We start from the raw sequence: 23806 nt of genomic DNA, 5'->3' as shown, positions 1-23806 counted from the left end.
TTTGTATCATTTTTTAAGATTCCACATATAAGTGATATCATACATGTGTTTCTCTGTCTGACTTACTTCACTTAGTATGATAATCTCTAGGTCCATCCATGTTGCTGCAAATGGCATTATTTCATTCTTTTTTAATGGCTGAGTAATATTCCATTGTATACATGTACCACATCTTCTTTATCCATTCCTCTGTCAATGGACATTAGGTGCTTCTATGTTTTGGCTATTGTAAATAGTGCTGCAGTGAACATTGGGGTCTATGTATCTTTTTGAATTACGGTTTTCTCTGGATATATGCCCAGGGGTGTGATTGCTGGATTATATGGCAGCTCTCTTTTTAGTTTCTTAAGGAATCTTATACTGTTCTCCATAGTGGCTATACCAATTTACATTCCTACCAACAGTGTAGGAGGGTTCCCTTTTCTCCACATCCTCTCCTGTTTGTAGACTTTTTGATGATGGGCATTCTGACCAGTGTGAGGTCATTGTAGTTTTAATTTGCATTTTTCTAATGCCTAGCGATGTTGAGCATCTTTTCATGTGCCAGTTGGCCATCTGTATGTCTTTGGAGAAATGTCTGTTTAGATCTTCTGCCCATTTTTTGATTGGGTTGTTTTCTTTTTTTTTTTAGCTAATTGGGCCTCTCACTGTTATGGCCTCTCCCGTTGCGGAGCACAGGCTCCGGACGCGCAGGCCCAGCGGCCATGGCTCACGGGCCCAGCCGCTTCACGGCATGTGGGATCTTCCCTTACCGGGGTACGAACCCACGTCCCCTGCATCGGCAGGTGGACTCTCAACCACTGCGCCACCAGGGAAGCCCAGATTGGGTTGTTTTCTTGATATTGAGTTGCAAGAGCTGTTTCTATATTTTGTAGATTAATCCCTTGCTGGTTGCATCTTTTGAAAATATTTTCTCCCATTCTGTGTGTTGTCTTTTTGTTTTGTTTATGGTTTCCTTTGCTGTGCAAAAGCTTTTAAGTTTAATTGGGTCCCATTTGTTTATTTTTGTTTTTATGTTTGTTACTCTAAAAGGTGGATCCAAGTAAGTCAGTCTTTTTAACAATCCAAGCTGACAATCTCTTAATTGGTATATTTAGATTATTTACATTTAATGTAATTACTGATATGATGTGTTCCTTTGTTCCCCATTCACTGCCTTTTTTGGACTAGGTGAATATATTTTAGTATTCTACTTTAAATTTATCTTTGGCCCTTTTTTTGGGCTGCATCTCTTTGCATTATTTTTTAGTGGTTGCTTGAGATCTTCTCATGACAACTTGAAATGTGCCTAGTTTGAATTGAAGTGTGCAGTAAATATAAAATACACACTAGATTTAAAAGAATTACTACCACAAAAATAATATAAAATGTCTCATTTAATACGTTTTTATTGATTATATGTTGCAGTATTAATATTTGGACATAATAGGGTTAGTAAAATTTACTAAATTGATTTTATCTGTTTTAACTTTTGAAATATGGCTACTAGAAAATTTTAAATTACATATGCAGCTCACATTATATTTCTGTTGCACAATACTGCTCTAGGGATCATAATATATATGCCAGAGGATTTACTTAGAATTCATATTTACCGGGTGAAGTAAATGTAGAAGCCCTGTAATTCCCCAGTGACATTTATCTTATGTTGTTATATGTATTACACGTATACATGCAATGAAAATCCTATTAGACAATTATGCAATTTTTGTTTTCAATGATCATATACTTTTTAAAAGGACTTTAGAGGAGGAAAAAGTAGTTTCTTAAATGTTCCTAAATAGTTACTATTTTGTTGTTGTTCTTTGTAAATGAAATTTCAGTTTTCTCTCGTGTCATTTCTCTTAAGCCTGAAGCACTTCCTTTAGCCTCTCTTTTAAAGTAGCCCTGCCGGTGATAAATTTTCTTAGTTTTTTTCACTGAAATATCTTTTCCATTTTCGTTTCATTTTTCTTTTGAGTTAGTCTTATTTGATGTACACAAAACTCTGTCAGTTTTTTAAATTTGTGCCTTTCACCAAGTTAGGGAGGTTTTTTGGACATTATTTCTTCAAATATTTTTTCCTGTTCCAATCTCTTTCTCCTTTTTCTGGACATGATTAGAACTTTGGATGTTGTCCATAGGACCCTGAGACTCTTCATTTTCTTTCAGTCTTTTATATCTGTGTTCTTCAAATTAGATCACTTCTATTGTATCTTCACATTCACTGACTCATTCCTTTGCATTTCCATCCTGTTATTGAGATATTATTTCAGACATTGTATTTTTCACTTCTGAAATCCCCCCCCCCTTTTTTTTAATATAGTTACTATTTACCTGCTGAGAACTTCTGTCTTCCTATTCATTTCTAAAGTGTTACTTTTTCCCCCATGGAGCATAACTTATTTGTATATTTAGTTTAAAATCATGCCTGACAAATGTGTTGAGTAAATATTATCTAAGGTTATTATACATATTAATAAATCATTCATTCAAAGCTGTTTATTGGGCCCTCATTTGAAGGCATGGTACTGGATCCTGGGTTATATAGTGAAAAAGGCAGATAACAGCTTAACAATTTTGTAGTCATTTGAGTCATTAAGGGTGTTACTGCTTCTCATTGTTTGAATATTTTTAATATTTAGTGACTTGGATTAATATTTGTTTTATTTTCTGGCAAAAGGCTAGTGAGTTCCAGTCCTACTACTTACCACTGGCTTTGCGACCTTGGACAAGCTACTTAATTTCACTGTATGTAAAATGGAGATAGCTTCTTCAAAAAATACTCTAACAGTTAAATGAGATAACTTATGATATATCAGAAAGTAATGGCTAGACCAGGACCAGATGGCTTCACAGGTGAATTCTATCAAAAATTTAGAGAAGAGCTAACACTTTTCCTTCTCAAACTCTTTCAAAATACAGCAGAGGGAGGAACACTCCCAAACTCATTCTACAAGGCCACCATCACCTTGATACCAAAACCAGACAAAGATGTCACAAAAAAAACCCTACAGGCCAATGTCACTAATGAACATAGAGGCAAAAATCCTCAATAAAATACTAACAAACAGAATCCAACAGTACATTAAAAGGATCATACACCATGATCAAGTGGGGTTTAGCCCAGGAATGCAAGGATTCTTCAGTATATGCAAATCATTCAGTGTGATATACCTTTTTTACAAATTGAAGGATAAAAACCATATGATAATCTCAGTAGATGCAGAAAAAGTTTTTGACAAAATTCAACACCCTTTTATGAAAAAAACCCTCCAAAAAGTAGGCATAGAGGGAACCTACCTCAACATAATAAAGGCTATATATGACAAACCCACAGCCAACATCTTTCTCAATGGTGAAAAACTGAAACCATTTCCTCTAAGATCAGGAACAAGACAATGTTGCTCACTGTTACTGCTATTATTCAACATAGTTTTGGAAGTTTTAGCCACAGCAATCAGAGAAAAAGAAATAAAAGGAATCCATATTGGAAAAGAAGAAGTAAAACTTGTCAACTGTTTGCAGATGATATGATGCTATACATAGAGAATCCTAAAGATGCTACCAGAAAACTACTAGAGCTAATCAATGAATTTGGTAAATTAGCAATATACAAAATTAATGCATAGAAATCTCTTGCATTCCTATACACTAACGATGAAAAATCTGAAAGAAAAATTAAGGAAACACTCCTATTTACCGTTGGAACAAAAAGTATCACATACCTAGGAATAAACCTACCTAAGGAGACAAAAGACCTATAATGCAGAAAACTAAGATACTGATGAAAGAAATTAAAGGTGATACAAACAGATGGAGAGATATACCATGTTCTGGGATTGGAAGAATCAACATTGTGAAAATGACTACTACCTAAAGCAATCTACAGATTCAGTGCAATCCCTATCAAATTACCAATGGCATTTTTCACAGAAATAGAATAAAACATTTCACAATTTGTATGGAAACACTAAAGATCCTGAATAGCCAATGCAGTCTTAAGAAAGGAAAACAGCTGGAGGAATCAGGCTCCCTGACTTCAGACTATACTACAAAGCTACAGTAATCAAGACAGTATGGTACTGGCACAAAAATAGAAATATAGATCAGTGGAACAGGATAGAAAGTCCAGTGATATATCCATGTACATATGGTCACCTTATCTTTGATAAAGGAGGCAAGAATATACAATGGAGAAAAGACAGTCTCTTCAATAAGTGGTGCTGGGAAAACTGGACAGCTACATGTAAAAGAATGAAATTAGAACACTCCCTAACACCATACACAAAAATAAACTCAAAATGGATTAAAAACCTAAATGTAAGGCCAGACACTGTAAAACTCTTAGAGGAAAACATAGGCAGAACACTCCATGACATAAATCACAGCAAGATCCTTTTTGACCCACCTCCTTGAGTAAGGGAAATAAAAACAAAAATAAGCAAGTGGGACCTAATGAAACTTAAAAACTTTTGCACAGCATAGGAAACCATGAACTATGAAAAGACAGCCCTCAGAATGGGAGAAGATATTTGCAAATGAAGCAACTGACAAAAGATTAATCTCCAAAATATACGAAGCAGCTCATGCAGCTCAATATCAAAAAAACAAACAACCCAATCCAAAAATGGGCAGAAGACCTAAATAGACATTTCTCCAAAGAAGGTATACAGATTGCCAACAAACACATGAAAGGATGCTCAACATCACTAATCGTTAGAGAAATGCAAATCAAAACTACAATGAGGTATCACCTGACACGGGTCAGAATGCCAATCATCAAAAAATCTACAAACAATAAATGCTGGAGAAGGTGTGGAGAAAGGGAATCCTCTTGCACTGTTGGTGGGAATGTAAATTGATGCAGACACTGTGGAGAACAGTATGGAGGTTCCTTAAAAAACTAAAAGAACTAGCATATGACCCAGCAATCCCACTACTGGGCATATACCCTGAGTAAACCATAATTCAAAAAGAGTCATGTACCAATATTTACAATAGCTAGGACATGGAAGCAACCTAAGTGTCCATTGACAGGTGAATGGATAAAGAACATGTGGCACATATATAAATTGAATATTAGCCATAAAATGAAACAAAATTGAAATATTTGTAGTGAGGTGGCTGGACCTAGAGTCTGTCATACAGAGTGAAGTAAGTCAGAAAGAGAAAAACAAATACTGTATGCTAACACATACATATGGAATCTAAAAAAAAAAAGTGGTTCTGATGAACCTAGGGGCAGTACAGGAATAAAGACGCACACGTAGAGAATGGACTTGAGGACACAGGGAGGGGAAGGGTAAGCTGGGACAAAGTGAGAGTGGCATGGACCTATATACACTACCAAATGTAAAATAGATAGCTAGTGGGAAGCAGCTGCATAGCACAGGGAGATCAGCTGGGTGCTTTGTGACCACCTAGAGGGGAGGGGTAGGGAGGATGGGACGGAGACGCAAGAGGGAGGGGATATGGGGACATATATATATACATATAGCTGATTTGCTTTGTTATACAGCAGAAACTAACACACATTGTAAAGCAATTAATACTCCAATAAAGGTGTTAAAAAAAGAAGAGAAAGTAATAGCTAGAAACAGTGTGAAAATCACAGCCAAAAGTCCAGTTCTTGGGGCATTTGAAACCCCAATAATAATGTTAAATTTCAGAGAGAATCCCAGTATCTGCCCATGCCTGATGCTAGCATGAAAAAGTGTTGGGTTTTTTTTTTTTTTTTTTGCTTTTTTTAAAAGTAAGTTTTCATGGTATGTAATAACATTTCTAGGTTAGAATAGTAGTGTATCATAGGAGTAGGATTGTGAAATGCCTCTTTAAATTATGTGTGAAAAATTCATTTGAGAACACATTCTTCATATACTTACATAACATAATAAAATTGTGTTTATATCTGAGATAGCTACCTAGGTTGAGTTTAAGAAATTCTGATAATAGGCATAGCTAGAGTAAAGAGAGAGTGGATGTGCTGTGTACTATACAAAACAGTTGCTCCCCCCTCCCCCCGTATTAGTTTCACTGTAGCAACTTGTACCAATTTGGAAGGGCTTAGTACAAAGGAAGTGACATTTCTTGAGGATCCAGTCAAAGAATGACATTTAACATCTGTGCAAAAAAGAGACTGATTTCTAGAGTTGAAATTCTATAATGTAAGTTTTTAAAATCTTGTTTAAACAGAACAGAGCAATATTTCAGAAGCAGTGTTTTGAACCTTGTCCTTTCCCCCCCACTGCTATAGATGAAATTCATTTCCATTCCTCTGTAACAAGCATTTGTGTACGGTATTTTATTGTGTTTTTTCTCTCCTTTAATTCTTAGGATTTGTTTATTTGCGAATGTTTCCTGTGCCTTACATAATTTTCCCATCTCCTTTTTTGGGAGGTAGGTAGACGGGGATTACCATTTAAATTCAGGAATCTGTCTAAGGTAGATTAAAGGTTAAATTAAAGAAATGGTCTATAATTTTCCTGTTTGGGGTTAGAAGAAAAGTATAAAAAGACTCCAGTTCTTTCTCTACTTCCTTGTTTCCTTCCAGGATCCCCTTTCCTCTTGGTTATTCTGCCCACATATGAGGGTACATTGCTCTTGATCCTAAGGGCTCCTGTAGTCCTCTGGGGAGGTTTGTTGTGAGGTGAGTCTTTTAACACCTCATTGTTCTTTTTGCTTTTTTGTCTCTAGTAGGCATAAGGTTTAATCTTCTAAATGTAAACTCTACTTTTCCAGACTTGTAACTCTTGCCTTCAGCAGACCTGTAATAAATGTTGAGGAATGGGTGATGGAAAGAAACAAAAATGTAAGAGCTTTAGGTTTGCCTTTATCATTTAAATTAGTGCTTTAGTAAATGGGGTTGAGAAAATGGAGGTGAGAATCTCAAGGACAAATGAAGATTACATAATCACTTCCTTCTTCTATTCCCTCCATACCTTAGGCAGGGGTGGGATTTATTAGAGAAGAATTGCATAAATATATATTGAAATTATTAGAGTACATATAACATGCTGCTGTTCTATAATTGTTTCTCATTTGGAGAAATAGTGGAAGCCTGTCATATTATTATGGTATCTTTTTTTTTTAAATTTATTTATTTATTTAGGGTTGTGTTGGGTCTTCGTTTCTGTGCGAGGGCTTTCTCTAATTGTGGCAAGTGGGGGCCACTCCTCATCGCGGTGTGCGGGTCTCTCACTATCGCGGCCTCTCGTTGCGGAGCACAGGCTCCAGACGCGCAGGCTCAGTAATTGTGGCTCACGGAGCCAGCTGCTCCGTGGCATGTGGGATCTTCCCAGACCAGGGCTCGAACCCGTGTGCCCTGCATTGGCAGGCGGACTCTCAACCACTGCACCACCAGGGAAGCCCCCTATTATGGTATCTTTATCAAACTCTTTATGGTTAAACTATCCAAGCATGTAGAAGACACTCATTTTTCTTTTTTAATTAAAGTACTGTATTGTAGGAATAATCTTCTTATAGAGTGGACAACTATCACATAAGAGTAACCCAACTGGGAGCCATCTATAGTGCCTGTCTTCCCCCATACAATGAAAAACCTGCTAGATCTATACCATCAGTAGGGTCTTAGAACGGATCTCTTTTTATAGTTCTGTCTTAGAATTTAGTGGGGTTGTGAAGTTGTGTCTGTTGCTTTTAATCTCTGTGTCTCCCCAAGCAATAGGTATGTGTTGTCTGTGAGACCTTTCAGTGCTACAGAAATACAGGAACCCTCAGATACCTCCTCTCAAGCTCAAATGTGGTGATGTATTTTGGGTGGTCTCTGTGTTGGTGATAAAGACTGAGAGTATGAGTGAAGTCGTCAGTGAAAAAGTACCTTTGTTGAGAAAGTTGATTTATATTCTAGCCCGTGATTGCTCTCTCATGTTAGTCTTTATTTTTAAAAACATTTTAACATTTATTAACGTATAGTAAAATTGACCTTTTTGGAGTATGTAGTTCTGTGAACTTTAATACATATATAGATTTTTTTTTTTTTAAAGGGCTACAAATGCTTGGCTTTTTTATTTATTTATTTATTTATTTATGTCTGTGTTGGGTCTTAATTTCTGTATGAGGGCTTTCTCTAGTTGTGGCAAGCGGGGGCCACTCTTCATTGCGGTACGCGGGCCTCTCACTATCGCGGCCTCTCTTGTTGCAGAGCACAGGCTCCAGACGCGCAGGCTCAGTAGTTGTGGCTCACGGGCCTAGTTGCCCCGCAGCATGTGGGATCTTCCCAGACCAGGGCTCGAACCCGTGTCCCCTGCATTAGCAGGCAGATTCTCAACCACTGCGCCACCAGGGAAGCCCTAGATTTTTATTACTACCACCAGAGTCAGGATTCAGAATGGTTCCCAGAAAACTCCCTTGTGCTATCTTTGTAGTCTAACCTTCCCCTGACCCAGGCAGCCACTGATAATGGTTCTTCATTACTACAGTTTTGACTTTTTGAGAATGTCCTATAAATGCAGTTATGTATCAGTAGTAGGTAATCTTTTGAGACTGGCTTCTTTCACTCAGTATATTGCCTTTAAGATTCATGTAAGTTGTTGAGTAAAACACCAGTTCATTTCTTTTCCTGGCTGAGTAGTATTACACTGTATGGGTGAACGTATCATAGATTGTTTATTTTGATGAAATCTAGTATATCAGTTTGTTCTTTTCTTGTACTGTTTTTGTCTGGTTTTGGTATCATGGTAATGCTGGATTCATAAAATGAATTGGGAAGTATTTATCTTCCAAACTCTGGAAGAGATTGTGTTATTGAAATGTTTAGTAAAATTCACCAGGGAAATTGTCTGGGGCTAGAGGTTTCTTTTTTGGAAGACTTTTAACTACAAATTCAGGTTCTTTAAATAGTACCGGGCTATTCAGTGCTATTCTACTTAATTAGTCTTGCTAGAGGTTTCAGTTTTATTGATCTTTTCAAAGGATGAGCTTTTGGTTTTATTGATTTTTTTTTTCTGTTTTTGTTTTCAGTTTCATTGATTTCACATTTATTCTTTAAGGATAATTTCACTAGCTTGAAGATTTTAGGTTTTTAAAGTTCTTTTCCATTTTAAACTAAGAATGTTGTTTCACTTCCTTCTGGCCTGTGTCATTTCTGATGAGAAATCAGTAGTTATTCAAATCATTAACCTATCTTCCCCACATAGTAATGTATTCTTATTTCAATCTACTTGTAAGATTTTTTTCCTTTGTAATTTTCGGCAGTTTGTCTGTGAATGTGTCCAGGAATGAATTAAATTGGAACTATCCTGTGTGAGGTTTATGAGCTCCTTGAATGTAGAGGTTTATGTCTTTCAACAAATTTGGGGAGTTTCCAGCCATTATTTCTTTTCTTTTTTTTTTTTTTTTTGCGGTGTGTGGGCCTGTCACTGTTGTGGCCTCTCCCATTGGGGAGCACAGGCTCTGGACGCGCAGGCTCAGCGGCCATGGCTCACGGGCCCAGCCGCTCTGCGGCATGTGGGATCCTCCCGGACCGGGGCTCGAACCCATGTCCCCTGCATCGGCAGGCAGACTCTCAACCACTGCGCCACCAGGGAAGCCCTATTTCTTATTATTACTCTCCTTTCCTCCCCTTCTTGAGCTCTTGACAAGAATGTTAGGGTTTTGGCATTGTTCCACAGTTTTCTGAGGCACTAATGATTTTTTTTTCCTATGTTTTTCTCTCTGTCGTTTAGATTGGGTAATTTCCGTTGCTCTGTCTTCCAAGTTCACTGACTTTCCATTCTGCTATTGAGTCTGTGCAGTATACTTTCTATTTCAGTTATTGCGTTTTTCAGTTCTAAAATTTCCATTTGGCGGCACTTTATTTCTTTGCTGTGATTTTCTAGCTTTCCATTTGTTTCAAGAGTATTTGATTTTGCTTGTTGGAACATTTTTATTACCTGCTTTAAATCTTTGTCAGACAATTCACCCAATGCTGTAATATCTGTGTCTTCATGGTGTTGGGTTCTGTGGGTTGTCTTTTCCCATGAGTCTTTGAGATTTTCCTGGTTCTCTGTATGCCAAGTAATTTTGGACGTTTTGAACAACTTAACAGGTTACTGTCTCAAGCTCTTTCCTCTCTGTTATATCCATGGTATTTTCTAGATCCCTGGAACACACCCCCACCCCCACCCCCCACACACTTTTCTGTCTTCTGGCTAGAAAGCTCAGTCTTTGTTTACTCCACTGTGCTGTATACTTTCCACAGTTGCATCTGGAGCCAAATAATAGGAAGACAGGAGAAAAATCAATGAGATTAGCCCAGAGTTTCTTCAGTCAGCGAGTATGGTACCTTTCCCTTAGAGTTTTAGGCTTCTCCTGACCCAGCTGCTGTCACTGTTGCAGCCATCGCCACCACAGGATTGCTTGGGAACTGGGGCATGGGGAATGAAGAACAGAAAGAAAAAAAAAGATTTCCTTCACTCTTGAGTATTGGGAGGCCCCTTTCCTACTCGTTGGGCAGAGCTAGATGGCTTTTCTTAGAGTGCTAGCCTGCGCGCTCTCGCTCTCTCTCTCTCTCGCTTTCTCGCTCTCTCACTAGTGGTCACTTTATAGGTTTCAGGCTTCATGAAGCCGAGGCTGGAGGGAAAATTGGATGGGGAAGAAATTATAAACACACTACCAGTTTGATAATATATCAGATTTTGAGCTCTTCCCCAATCTACCTGTTATTGCTTACCTTTTAATTTTCAGTTAGCTGCTCCATTTATTCTGTCTAGGTTTTATAGTTTCATTCAGTGAGATTAACAAGGTAGAATGTGCTTATTCCATTTTACACAGAATGGAAGCTTCCCAGTCTCACTTATTATCTGTTTTAGAATGTCATGGCAACTTGGATCTCCTTATTTTGTAGTTAAATATGGTTTGTCAATGATACCTTATTTTTTCAACATATATATGATCCTGCCATGTATAACAGTGCAAGTTTTGTCAAGGAGATGATGCTACATTAAGTGTAGAAGGAAATGGGAACATTAATTTTTCTTTTAGAGTAATAGCATAGTTTTCATGAACTCTTACCAAAATTATATTACATTTGAAAAACTGTTTTCCTATTTTCAGTTTAATCTATGTTCTCTGCCTGAGGATTTCTGGCTTGCCTTTCACCTTGGAAATGTTTTAGTTTTTATTCATTTTAACCTTTTTAAAAAATGATTCGTTTCAATAATTAGGTTATTGCTCATCATAGAGCATAGTATGAGGTCACATCCTTCTTATTAGTGGAGTCTTTCGGCACTCACTTCCTGTTGCAGACACTGTAAGAATGTTAGAGACGTTCTGAAGGCATGTCTTTACTTCCTGGATTGATATGTGAAGCTGGTTTTATTATAAGACCTATAAATGTGGGTGACTTCAGGTTCTTTATTTTCAGTTTACCTGGTAAACTACAAGACATAGGGTTATCTGTTCATCAGTGAATGGTGCTGAGAAAACAAGCCTTTTATTGGATATAGGTCCAGAATGAAGGAGTTGAGTATGAAAAGATTCCTCGAAATTGTTACTGTTGATCAACTGCTGACAAGCAACCAAATCACTGATAACCCTGTCAAAAACTGAACTAGATAGAAAGTATTTCCAGGACCTGATATGCAATAGTAACTGAAAGCAGAGCATGTGTCTTAGTCTGTTTGGGTTGCTATAACAAAATACCAAAACTGCATGGCTTGTAAAGAACGAAATTGGGACTTCCCTGGTGGCGCGGTGGTTAAGAATCCACCTCCCAATGCAGGGGACACGTGTTCGAGCCCTGTTCTGGGAAGATCCCACATGCCACGGAGCAACTAAGCCTGTGTGCCACAACTACTGAGCCTGCACTCTAGAGCCTGCGAGCCACAACTACTGAGCCTGCGTGCCTAGAGCCCGTGCTCCGCAACAAGAGAAGCCACTACAGTGAGAAGCATGTGCACTGCAACAAAGAGTAGCCCCTGCTCACTGCAACTAGAGAAAGTCTGCACACAACAACGAAGACCCAACACAGCCAAAAATGAATAAATTAAAAAAAAAAAGAATGAAATTATTTCTAGAGGCTAAAAGTTCAGGATCAGGGTGCTAGCTTGGTTGGGTGAGGGCCCTCTTCCAGGTCTCAGACTTTCCCTTGAATCCTCACATGGTGGAAGGGATTAGGGATCTTTTTGGAGCCTCTTTTATAAGGCACTAATCCCTTTCATGAGGGTTCCACCCTCTTAAGTATATCCCAAAGGCCTCCCTTACCAATAATACCATCACCTTTAGGGATAAGGATTTCACCATGAATTTTGCGGGGATATAAACATTAAGACCATAGCAGTGTGTAAATGAATCCAATAAAACAAAAATTGATTGAGTTTTATATCCACTTCAGTTTCACTGTTGGTTGGTATTTATAAAGTTGGGGTGAAATTGAAAGTATTGGCAGGAATGAAAATTTTGTTGCTGTTTTTGTAAAGAGATATCCTAATTTGTTGGTTCTCCATTGAATTATTTTCTGATTAAGAGTTTTATTTTTTTATTTTTTATTTATTTAAGAAGATGTTGGAGGTAGGAGTTTATTAATTAATTTATTTATTTTTGCTGTGTTGGGTCTTCGTTTCTGTGCGAGGGCTTTCTCTAGTTGTGGCAAGCGGGGGCCACTCTTCATCGCGGTGCGTGGGCCTCTCACTATCACGGCCTCTCGTTGCGGAGCACAGGTTCCAGACACGCAGGCTCAGTAGTTGTGGCTCATGGGCCTAGTTGCTCCGTGGCATGTGGGATCCTCCCAGACCAGGGCTCAAACCCGTGTCCCCTGCATTAGCAGGCAGATTCTCAACCACTGCGCCACCAGGGAAGCCCAGGAATTTTATTTTATTTTATTTTATTTATTTATTTATTTATTTTTCCGGCACGCGGGCCTCTCACTGCTATGGCCTCTCCCGTTGCGGAGCACAGGCTCCGGATGCGCAGGCTCAGCGGCCATGGCTCACGGGCCCAGCCACTCCGCGGCATGTGGGATCTTCCCGGACCAGGGCACGAACCCGTGTCCCCTGCATCGGCAGGCTGACTCTCAACCACTGCGCCACCAAGGAAGCCCAGGAATTTTATTTTTAACTAAAAAAATTTGATGTTGAAAAAATATGTAACTTGTGATCATGAATAGAGAGAAATTGGTGTGTTGAAGGGCAAACACTTTATTAAAGACCTGTAAATTACTTTCTTTAATTCATTACATTCAGTTAGATATTAACATATTCAGATCATTGTATGAAAATGTACTACGTTATAAAATTTGAAGAAAGAGAAAAGATACTTTTCTCTATCTATATGTCTAAACATTAGTCTGAAAAGCTTTTTCTGGGGATAAAACTTTATTGTGTGGGATCAGGTACAATGTGTGTTTCATGTTTGCCTAATGGTCACTCCCATAGAGGAAGTGTAAAATAGTCAGAGAATCACCTTACCTGTTTGCATATATCCTTCATTTGTTTTAAAAATTAAAATCCTCACTATCATGTTTAAATTGACAGTTCCATTTTTGAGTCCTTTAAAGATGGAAATGCTATAATGGTACAGAATAGTTGGGTGGGGGTAGAAAAATACATTTTAAATCTATTTGGTCTTCATTGGGAAGCCTTTTTTTACAAAGGCATATGTTGCAAGGATACATTGGTGCTCATTGTGTGCTTCTCTAATATCCTGTGCTTACCACCATTACAGCATCTGCTATACTCTTGTTATTGATTTTTGTTTTTATCAGGTGTGTCAGTGCTTAAGGCCTAGTGGTACCTAGAAAATATGGAGCACTGACTAAATATTTAATAAATAAATAGAGAGGGAGGGAGGGAGAGAGAGAAAAAGAGAGAAAAAGAGAAGGAGGGAAAGAGGCAGGCTGTAGAAATGTGGGGAGTCCGGTGTGGGACCGGTTGAAAAAGAAGAGGAAAAAAAGAGAAAAGTGATTACTGGCTAAGGATACTAAAATCTGGAGTTCAGGAAGTAATTTAAATACTAGTAGTTGAATTTCTGGGCTCTTTAAATATCTTTTTGTATATCTTTTTCTAAATTGCTTTCTTAGGTGGTAAGCCTAAGTGTATTTGTTGGGGTAGATTTTCTTCTAATTCTCCATTTCTCTGTTTTCAGTCAGTTTTCTCCTATATGCTGAAATGTGTTTTCTTGTGCTTCTCCCTCCCTGAACAAAATGTTTTCATTATTGTTTGCTTCCAGTACATATGTGTGTCTTCTTATCTGCAGGCATATAGTCACTCTGTCGAAATGTTTTATGTTCTAGATAAATTATACTCACATCTGGGGCCCTCTGTAATAAGTACTTCTTTATACTTTCCTAGTCTCCTTTTTTCTGTACCCAAGTTAAATAAGGGAGCAGCTAGGTGAAAATGAAATGAAATAGGACTAATTTTCATAATTCCCTCTCCAGAAAAGTTTGATGGAAAACCAATTACCTGACTGCTCGACCTGAAGAATCTTAAGGGTAAGAAGCCTTGTAAATATTTGTATACTTATTAAAAACTAAATGACACTCTTAGGTACCACCTAGATAATTGTGGTTGGAGCTTCACTTAAACATGACCTCTTCTTTTTTGCTGGAGTTGCCATATGTTACGGCATTTAGTGTTGTATTTCCTATATCTGTATAAAGCAGAAAATAGGATACAAAAATTCTAGGGCTATTTACTTTGTGAGTCCTAGATGTTGTGTCTTGCTTCAACATTTTTATTTCCAGATAAACAGGAATCTTGATAAATATTATCAATGTAGAATAAAGAACTTATTTATCTTTGTGTAAGTTCCGTTTGAAGAACTATTTGACAATTTAAATTTTGTAAACATTTTACTCATATTCTTTCTATATGTGGATATTCTTTGAGTTACAGGAGTTTTTAAAATTTGTTCTCTTGTTAATAATGAAAATCTGAGAGTCATACAGGTTTATCAGTTTTAATCCTGTGATATACGTAAAATCCGTTTGGGGTGGGGAGGTATTCACGTGTTTGTGCATGTGTGCTAGTTGTTGAGTACTTTGTGCTAGTCTGAACACTTTAAATGGATTATGAGATTATGTAATTTGATTTTCATAATGACTGAAATGGTTACTGTTTTATCTCCATTTTATAGATGAGGAAACAGGCTTAAAGAAGTCACACTACTAGTAAGTGTCAGACTAGTTAATGTTTGAACCCAGGCAGTTTTTTTCTAAAACCAGTGCTAAAGGGACATTCCTTTCTGTACTGAAGAGTGCTGGTATTAAAGCTGCAGCACCAAACTTGCAGGCGAAGGATATTGTAAACAAAAGCTTGTCAAAATAGCCCACTTGAAGCAAACAAGTCTACTTGCAAAGTGTGGTAAGAGTGTTATATGGTGGAAATCAGGTAGGAAAAAAAATTAGAGGGACCATTCTGCAAGGGATTTAAAAATTAACAGTGACATATTAGAAGCAGGAGGCAGTTGATTATGTAGCAAAGAAGTTGGAAAGGAAATAACTATGAAGCTGAAGGAGGTAATTGCCTTAACCTTACTCTGAAGCGAACAAGTTGAAAGCACTAGGGCAAATATCCATGATAGTTTAAGCCAGATTGATAAAATAAATGTAGATAAATCAACAAAATCACATAGCCTTCAGGGAATTTTTGAAGAAACTCAAGGACACCATTGCAGAACCATCGACTCAGACGTGTAATGAGAAGCTGTTGTGCCATACTACAGGTTGAATAAAAATGTAAATAGATGCCTATACTTAGGAAAGCTTGAGGGGCCCTCTGCAGTGAAAGACTGAGCCACATCTCCAAACTAGGCAGCCTTCTATAGTCTTTAATAGGGTTGGCAAACGTTTTCTGAAAAGGGCCAGATCGTAATTATTTTAGGCTTTGCCAAGTATACAGTTTCTGTAGTAATTATTCAGCTTTGCCATTGTAGTGCAAAAGCAGCCATAGGCAATATATAAAGGAATGAGCATGGCTGTTCTTCAACAAAACTTTATTTACAGAAACAGCCAGTTTTTTGACCACTGGCCTATAATAATGGATCTAATTCCAACCCCCACCCCCACTGCCGCCCCGACATCACTAACAAATAGCCTTGCTTATGGTTTTTTCAAGGGAAAATAAAAATAACATTCTTAGAGGGAGTATCAAATTTTTGAGTAGTTAATTGGCAGGCACTTAATGGTTTTAAGACTGGGATTGGGATGGAAGATGTGCATTAATAGTAATGGTTAACATTTGAATGCTTTTTATTGCTAGACAGTGTCATTAGCACAGGTTTGCTTATGACAAAAATTACAACTTTTTTTTTTTTTTTAATTCTCAGCTAGTTAGGATAATGGGGTAAGATGGTGTGGTATGAATTTCCCCAAATGAAGAATTACACTCAATTGTAGATCATACAGGAGCATACTATGATTCTAAAATCAGCTAAGTTTGGGAGCTGGCTTTACTGTACATATGAATCTTGCACAAATCTTGATAAAGTGCAGATTCTTATTCACTAGTCTAGGGTGGTGCCTGAGGTATCTTTGTGGCAAGTTCCCAAGTGATATTGATACTGTCCTGAATAAATATCAAGTGGAATAGTAACCTGTGACTATCGGAATATTTTTAAAAGTATTCTTCTATCTCAGCAATTCCATCATTCTAGTTACTCAGATCAAAATAATGTGGAATAATCCTGGAATTTTGCTCTAACACATATGCCGCATTTAGTCTGTGAGCAAATCCTGATGGCTGTGTTTGAAAACTGCTGGAATCTGAGCACTTTTCAGTAACCTTGCTACTACTTTAGTACAAACCACTGTCATCTCCCCCTCTAGATTATTGCAGTAGTCTGCTTGCTGGCCTCTGCTTTTCCCTTTGCTGCCTCCTCTGCCTTAAACCCCTTACTGGCTTATCACACTCAAAGAAGCCAATGTATTTACCTTAGCCTATAAGCTGTTACCTGATACCTGAAGAATAGCACCAGAACTAAAACAAATGTTAATGTAGGCTGAGTGGGAAGTTTTCCTTTTGTTCTTGACATTCTGTCTACTTTTATTGAGGTAGACTGTGATTGAATTAACCTTTTAAAAGTAACTCTAGTCCTGACTCAAATTTCCAATTTTTAACCTACTAAAACCTTTAAATTATTCTTGTATGTGTTAGTTTCTTATTTTCTGCTTGGGTTTTGAATCAAAGTATGGGCCTTTGCATTTCTCCTTATTTAATCTAATACAGAACTTTCCTAGGCAGTACATACCTTTAATGTAGAAACTCGCATGTGTACGTTATTTAACAAACTAATAGAAAAACTACTTCATGTACACATGGAAGAATCATAACGGATGAAATTGGGGATTTCTTGTGCCTAGATATTACAAAATATATTTGAATACTTCATTGCAATCACTTGTCTTGCATCAATTCAAGAAAGAATTCTAAGAGTTGATTTAAAAAATAATTTTACCTCATAAATTTGTTCCCCTTGACTAACAAATTAATTTCCTTTCCTCTGTTTCTCATTTTGTCTCTTGTAATCACCATTTTCCTAGTCCCCTAGGCCAAAATGATCTTTTACTCCTTCCTTTGTATTTATTTAGTTGCCAAATGTCAGAAATTCTTCAGCTCTTCAAAATTTCTTTCTTTTTTATTCACTACATAGCCAATTACTCTAACTATGCAAACATCTCTGCTTCCAATCTCTCCCTTCTATAATCCATTCTGTGTTTTGCAGGCAGATCATTCTTTTAAAAGATTCATTTACATTGCTTATATCATGTCAGTCTTCCTCAGAAGAATCTATAGGATTGACTCTAAACCTCTCAGTCAATCATTAGAGATCTGTCCATAATCTAGCCCTACTTCATTTATATTGCTCTGCTTATTACTCTCGTTACCCTCACTGTAATCTTTCAGATGAACTTTTTGGCTTACATGCCCATTCCTTCTCAGTATATACACACAGTTGCTCTTTCACCCACTGACTTTTTAACATCTTTATTGGAATATAATTGCTTTACAGTGGCGTGTTAGTTTCTGCTTTATAACAAAGTGAATCAGTTATACATATACATATATTCCCCATATCTCTTGCCTCTTGCGTCTCCCTCCCTCCCACCCTCCCTATCCCACCCCTCTAGGTGGTCACAAAGCACCCAGCTGATCTCCCTGTGCTATGCAGCTGTTTCCCACTAGCTATCTGTTTTACATTTGGTAGTGTATATATGTCTATGCCACTCTCTCACTTTGTCCCAGCTTACCCTTCCCTCTCCCCGTATCCTCAAGTCCATTCTCTAGTAGGTCTGCGTCTTTATTCCCATCTTGCCCCTAGGTTCTTCATGACCATTTTTTTGTTTGTTTTTTAGATTCCATATATATGTGTTAGCATACGGTATTTGTTTTTCTCTTTCTGACTTACTTTACTCTGTATGACAGACTCTAGGTCCATCCACCTCACTACAAATAACTCAATTTTGTTTCTTTTTATGGCTGAGTAATATTTCATTGTGTATATGTGCCACATCTTCTTTATCCATTCATTTGTTTATGGACACTTAGGTTGCTTCCATGTCCTGGCTACTGTAAATGTAGCTGCAGTGAACATTGTGGTACGTGACTCTTTTTGAATTATGGTTTTCTCAGGGTATATGCCCAGTAGTGGGATTGCTGGGTCATATGGTAGTTCTATTTGCAGTTTTTTAAGGAACCTCCATACTGTTCTCCATAGTGGCTATATCAACTTACATTCCCACCAACAGTGCAAAAGGGTTCCCTTTTCTCCACACCCTCTCCAGCATTTATTGTTTGTAGATTTTTTGATGGCCATTCTGACCGGTGTGAGATGATATCTTGGGGTTTTGATTTGCATTTCTCTAATGATTAATGATGTTGAGCATTCTTTCATGGGTTTTTTGGCAATTGGTATATCTTCTCTGGAGAAATGTCTATTTAGGTCTTCTGCCCATTTTTGGATTGGGTTGTTTGTTTTTTGATATTGAGCTGCTTGTAAATTTTGGAGATTAATCCTTTGTCTGTTGCTTCATTTGCAAATATCTTCTCCCATTCTGAGGGCTGTCTTTTCATCTTGTTTATGTTTTCCTTTGCTGTGCAAAAGCTTTTAAGTTTCATTAGGTCCCATTTGTTTATTTTTGTTTTTATTTCTATTTCTCTAGGAGGTGGGTCAAGAAAGATCTTGCTGTGATTTATGTGTCATAGAGTGTTCTGCCTATGTTTTCGTCTAAGAGTTTGATAGTGTCTGGCCTTACATTTAGGTCTTTAATCCATTTTGAGTTTATTTTTGTGTATGGCATTAAGGAGTGTTTTAGTTTCATTCTGTTACATGTAGCTGTCCAATTTTCACAGCACCACTTATTGAAGAGGCTGTTTTTTCTCCATTGTATATTCTTGCCTCCTTTATCAAAGATAAGGTGACCATATGTGTGTGGGTTTATCTCTGGGCTTTCTATCCTGTTCCACTGATCTATATTTCTGTTTTTGTGCCAGTATCATACTGTCTTGATTACTGTAGCTTTGTAGTGTAGTCTGAAGTCAGGGAGCCTGATTCCTCCAGCTCTGTTTTTCTTTCACAAGATTGCTTTGGCTATTCAGGGTCTTTTGTGTTTCCATACAAATTGTGAAATTTTTGTTCTAGTTCTGTGAAAAATGCCAGTGGTAGTTTGATAGGGATTGCATTGAATCTGTAGATTGCTTTGGGTAGTATAGTCATTTTTACAATGTTGATTCTTCCAATCCAAGAACATGGTATGTCTCTTCATCTGTTTGTATCATCTTTAATTTCTTTCATCAGTCTCTTATAATTTTCTGCATATAGGTATTTTGTCTCCTTAGGTAGGTTTATTCCTAGATATTTTATTCTTTTTGTTGTAGTGGTAAATGAGAGTGTTTTCTTAATTTCACTTTCAGATTTTTCATCATTAGTGTATAGGAATGCAACAGATTTCCGTGCATTAATTTTGTATCTTGCTACTTTACCAAATTCATTGATAAGCTCTAGTAGTTTTCTGGTAGCATATTTAGGATTCTCTATGTATAGTATTATGTCATCTGCAAACAGTTGACAGTTTTACTTCTTCTTTTCCGATTTGGATTTCTTTTATTTCTTTTTCTTCTTGATTTCTGTGGCTAAAACTTCCAAAACTATGTTGATTAATAGAGGTGAGAGTGGGCAACCTTGTCTTGTTCCTGATCTTAGTGGAAATGGTTTCAGTTTTTCACCACTGAGGATGATGTTGGCTGTGGGTTTGTCATATATGGCCTTTATTATATTGAGGTAAGTTCCCTCCATGCCTCCTTGCTGGAGAGTTTTTATCGTAAACGGGTGTTGAATTTTGTCAAAAACTTGCTCTGCATCTGTTGAGATGATCGTATGGTTTTTCTCCTTCAGTTTGTTAATATGGTGTATCACATTGATTTGCGTATCTTGAAGAATCCTTGCATTCCTGGGATAAACCCCACTTGATCGTGGTGTATGATCCTTTTAATGTGCTGTTGGATTCTGTTTGCTAGTATTTTGTTGAGGATTTTTGCATCTGTGTTCATCAGTGATATTGGCCTGTAGTTTTCTTTCTTTGTGACATCTTTGTCTGGTTTTGGTATCAGGGTGATGGTGGCCTTGTAGAATTGAGTTTGGGAGTGTTCCTCCCTCTGCTATATTTTGGAAGAGTTTGAGAAGGAAAGGTGTTAGCTCTTCTCTAAATGTTTGATAGAATTTGCCTGTGCAGCCATCTGGTCCTGGGCTTTTGTTTGTTGGAAGATTTTTAATCACAGTTTCAATTTCAGTGCTTGTGATTGGTCTGTTCATATTTTGTGTTTTTTCCTGGTTCAGTCTCGTAAGGTTGTGCATTTCTAAGAATGTGTCCATTTTATTGGCATATAGTTTCTTGTAGTAATCTCTTATGATCCTTTGTATTTCTGTAGTGTCGGTTGTTACACCCACTGACTCTTATTTGTCACATTGGCCTAGCTAAATGCCTTTTATTCCTTCATACTGTTTTGCTCCTTAAATGTGTTAAGCTCCTTAACATATATAACCTATCAACTTCAATGAAAACTTCAGTCCAAATGGATCTCTTTTCTCTAAGCTCCAATTGTATTTATCTCTGTACCAAAAAATTTATCATTAGTCTTTTTTGCTTAATACTTATATAAGGCTTCCCCTTTCAGTAAGACAGTGCTTGGTGGCAAGGAGTATAAAAGTGTACTGGATTATCCAAAAAATTTACCGGCTTGGTTTGTACTGTGTTCTTTTATGTGTAAAATAATTTCTTACAGTTTGGTTTTTTTTAAATATATATATTATTGGGACAAGGCAAACATAAAAATTCTCTTATAATTCATCCTATAGGAAACCCTTTTTCAAGGAGAAATGAAGAAGAAAACTCTATATACCCTAAATGTGGGAGATCAGGACTATGAAGATATGGAAGGTAACTTAATTTTTATAAAGCTTGTGTGTTGAAAGCAAAAGTTAGTGTTTCCATACTGTTTGTTAACAAGGAGTTTTTTGTATTTATTTTTGTTGTTCTTAAACTCTGAAATAAGTTGCCTAAATAAGAAGTGCACACCTTTTTTTTTCCCTCTTCTCATGTCTTAATTTCGATCAGTCAGTTTTTAGTTCATTGAGCTCTGCTCTTTTTCTTCTTAAGTTTTGCTCCCTACTGATTTAGGAATGACATTTTTCTGTTTGTTTTTATTGTTACCGTCCTTGGTTTTTTCTCCATTCCCTTCTTCCTGAAAAAAGTCTCAAGTTCCTTTAGTGAAAGTCTGTTGGTGGTAAACTTAAGCTTTTGTATTTATTTTATCCTCTTCAAAACTGTTGAAAGATATACAATTCTGGATTGATAATTTTTTTTTTTTTGTCTCTTAGCACTTTGAAGATATTATTTAGCTGTTTTCTGGTTTTCTTTTCTTTTTTCTTTTTTTTAAAGAAGATGTTGGGGGTAGGAGTTTATTAATTAATTTATTTCTTTTTGGCTGTGTTGGGTCTTTGTTTCTGTGCGAGGGCTTTCTCTAGTTGTGGCGAGCAGGGGCCGCTCTTCATCGCGCTGTGCGGGCCTCTCACTGTCGCGACCTCTCCTGTTGCGGAGCACAGGCTCCAGACCCGCAGACTCAGTAGTTGTGGCTCACGGGCCTAGTTGCTCCGTGGCATGTGGGATCCTCCCAGACCAGGGCTTGAACCCATGTCCCCTGCATTACCAGGCAGATTCTCAACCACTGTGCCACCAGGGAAGCCCCTGGTTTTCCTACTAGCTGTCAAGGAATTTCTTTTCAACCTAATTGTCATTCCCTTGTAGATGATCTGTCTTTTCCCTCTTTTTGCTTTTAAGATCTTGCTTTCATCTTTGATATTGTACAGTTTTGCTACTTTGTTTTTAAACATGGATTATTTGTATTACTCCTGTTTAGTATACCTTGTGTGTCCTTTATCTGTTGGATCATGTTTTTGTTTTATCATTTCCCAGCCATTACTGCTTCAACTATTGCCTGCCCTTTAGTCTCTTCTTCTGAACTTCAATTAACATGTTAGACTTTGTTCTGACCTCATTTCCCAACCTCTGTTTTTTTATCTCCTTGTCTGTCTCTTACAGTCTAGGTAGTTTCCTTGAGTTCTTCCAGTTCACAAATATTCTTTTTTTCTGGGTCTAATTGCTGTTCAGTTATTCTATGTAGTATTTAAAAGTTCTGATATTTGAAGCCAGTGGCATCTAAATAAATTTATAATAAATAAATATAATACATAAATATAAAAATAAATCTAAACACATTCATGTTTCTGCTGATTCTTACTCAAGGCAACGTATTTTCTTCTGTTTGGTAAAGTTTGATTATGAGCTCATATTTGATCTGTTTAATCTGTGGAATCCTGAGGGCCTAAATTAGGTATGCTTTCCTTCAGAGGATTTGTATGTATTTGCTTTTTTCTGAACCCATTCTGGGACCACTTTAGCCCCATTTGAGGGTCTTGGCTTAAGACTGGAATCTCCTAGGATCAGTTTCCCTACCTGGATTGGTCCTAAGGGTTAGTCTCCAGATCTGAACACTAGTATGGACATGTGTTTCCAGGGCAATGTCAGCTTTTCCATTTGCTTGGCATATAGTGGTCACATTTCAGCTGACCATTTCTCTATTTTTGTTTTGTTTTATGTTGAATCTTGGAGTTTCTTTTACTTTTGAGCCAGCTCTGCTTACTTCTTGTGTGTTGGTTACATTGCTGGTAGGTACTTAAATTAGTACAAACCCTAAGGGGTATAATTTGGCAGTATCTATTCATAATACAAATGTATGTACACGTTGGTCTAACAATTCCATTTTTAAGAATTTATCCTGTAGGTACACTATTAAAAATGGGAAATGAAAAGGTTTTCATTGCAGCATTGTTTGTAATAGCCCAAGGTTGAAAACAGGTGAATGTCCCATCCATAGGTTGAAACAACAGAAAACACAGACTGCTGTGTATAGTGTTCTAGCATTTGTGTGAAGAAGGAGGTTTGAAAGAATATATATTAGGATTTGCTTGTCTGTGCATTCTATCTTGTCTCTGGAAGAACACAAAACAAACACCAGTTGTTAATTGTTGCATTGGGTGGAACTAGATGGATGGGAGTAGATTTGCTTGGGAGATTTGTCACTGTAACCTTTTTTTACTTTTAAATATTTGAACTATGTGATTATTACCTATTTTTAAATTAATTCATGAAAAATTCTTTTCACTCCTCCCTTAAATTATAAATCAGTAAATGTTGGGGTTATTGTGCTCAAGGAGTTTGTTTCTTATAGTGTATCTAAGATCTAATTACTTTGTAGAAGGAGGGCCTTTTAGAGTATCTAGTCCATCATACTACCACAAACATAAGTCATTTGGTCTGGAGAAATTGAAAGCA

General features: G+C 37.2%; 1 protein-coding gene across 6 annotated transcripts in view; it reads left to right on the top strand.

The window, feature by feature from the left end:
• The window catches only part of SCAF11 (SR-related CTD associated factor 11), a 75194-nt gene that overhangs the window by 8894 nt on the left and 42494 nt on the right, over positions 1-23806 (top strand). For 5 of the 6 annotated variants that reach the window (XM_082634720.1, XM_082634718.1, XM_082634719.1 and 2 more), the window contains exons 2-3: positions 14357-14410; positions 21271-21352. In XM_082634720.1, the coding sequence (XP_082490846.1) occupies positions 21292-21352 (61 nt within the window). In that variant the 5' untranslated portion in view covers positions 14357-14410; positions 21271-21291. The remainder of the gene's footprint in view (positions 1-14356; positions 14411-21270; positions 21353-23806) is intronic. The other variant, XM_082634716.1, reaches the window with a different exon arrangement.

The sequence above is a fragment of the Mesoplodon mirus genome (genome assembly GCF_964341445.2).
Source record: "Mesoplodon mirus genome assembly, chromosome: 11".
NCBI classification, from domain to species: Eukaryota; Metazoa; Chordata; class Mammalia; order Artiodactyla; family Ziphiidae; genus Mesoplodon; species Mesoplodon mirus.
Note: the sequence above shows the minus strand (reverse complement) of the source record. Positions and strands in the feature narration are given on the sequence as shown.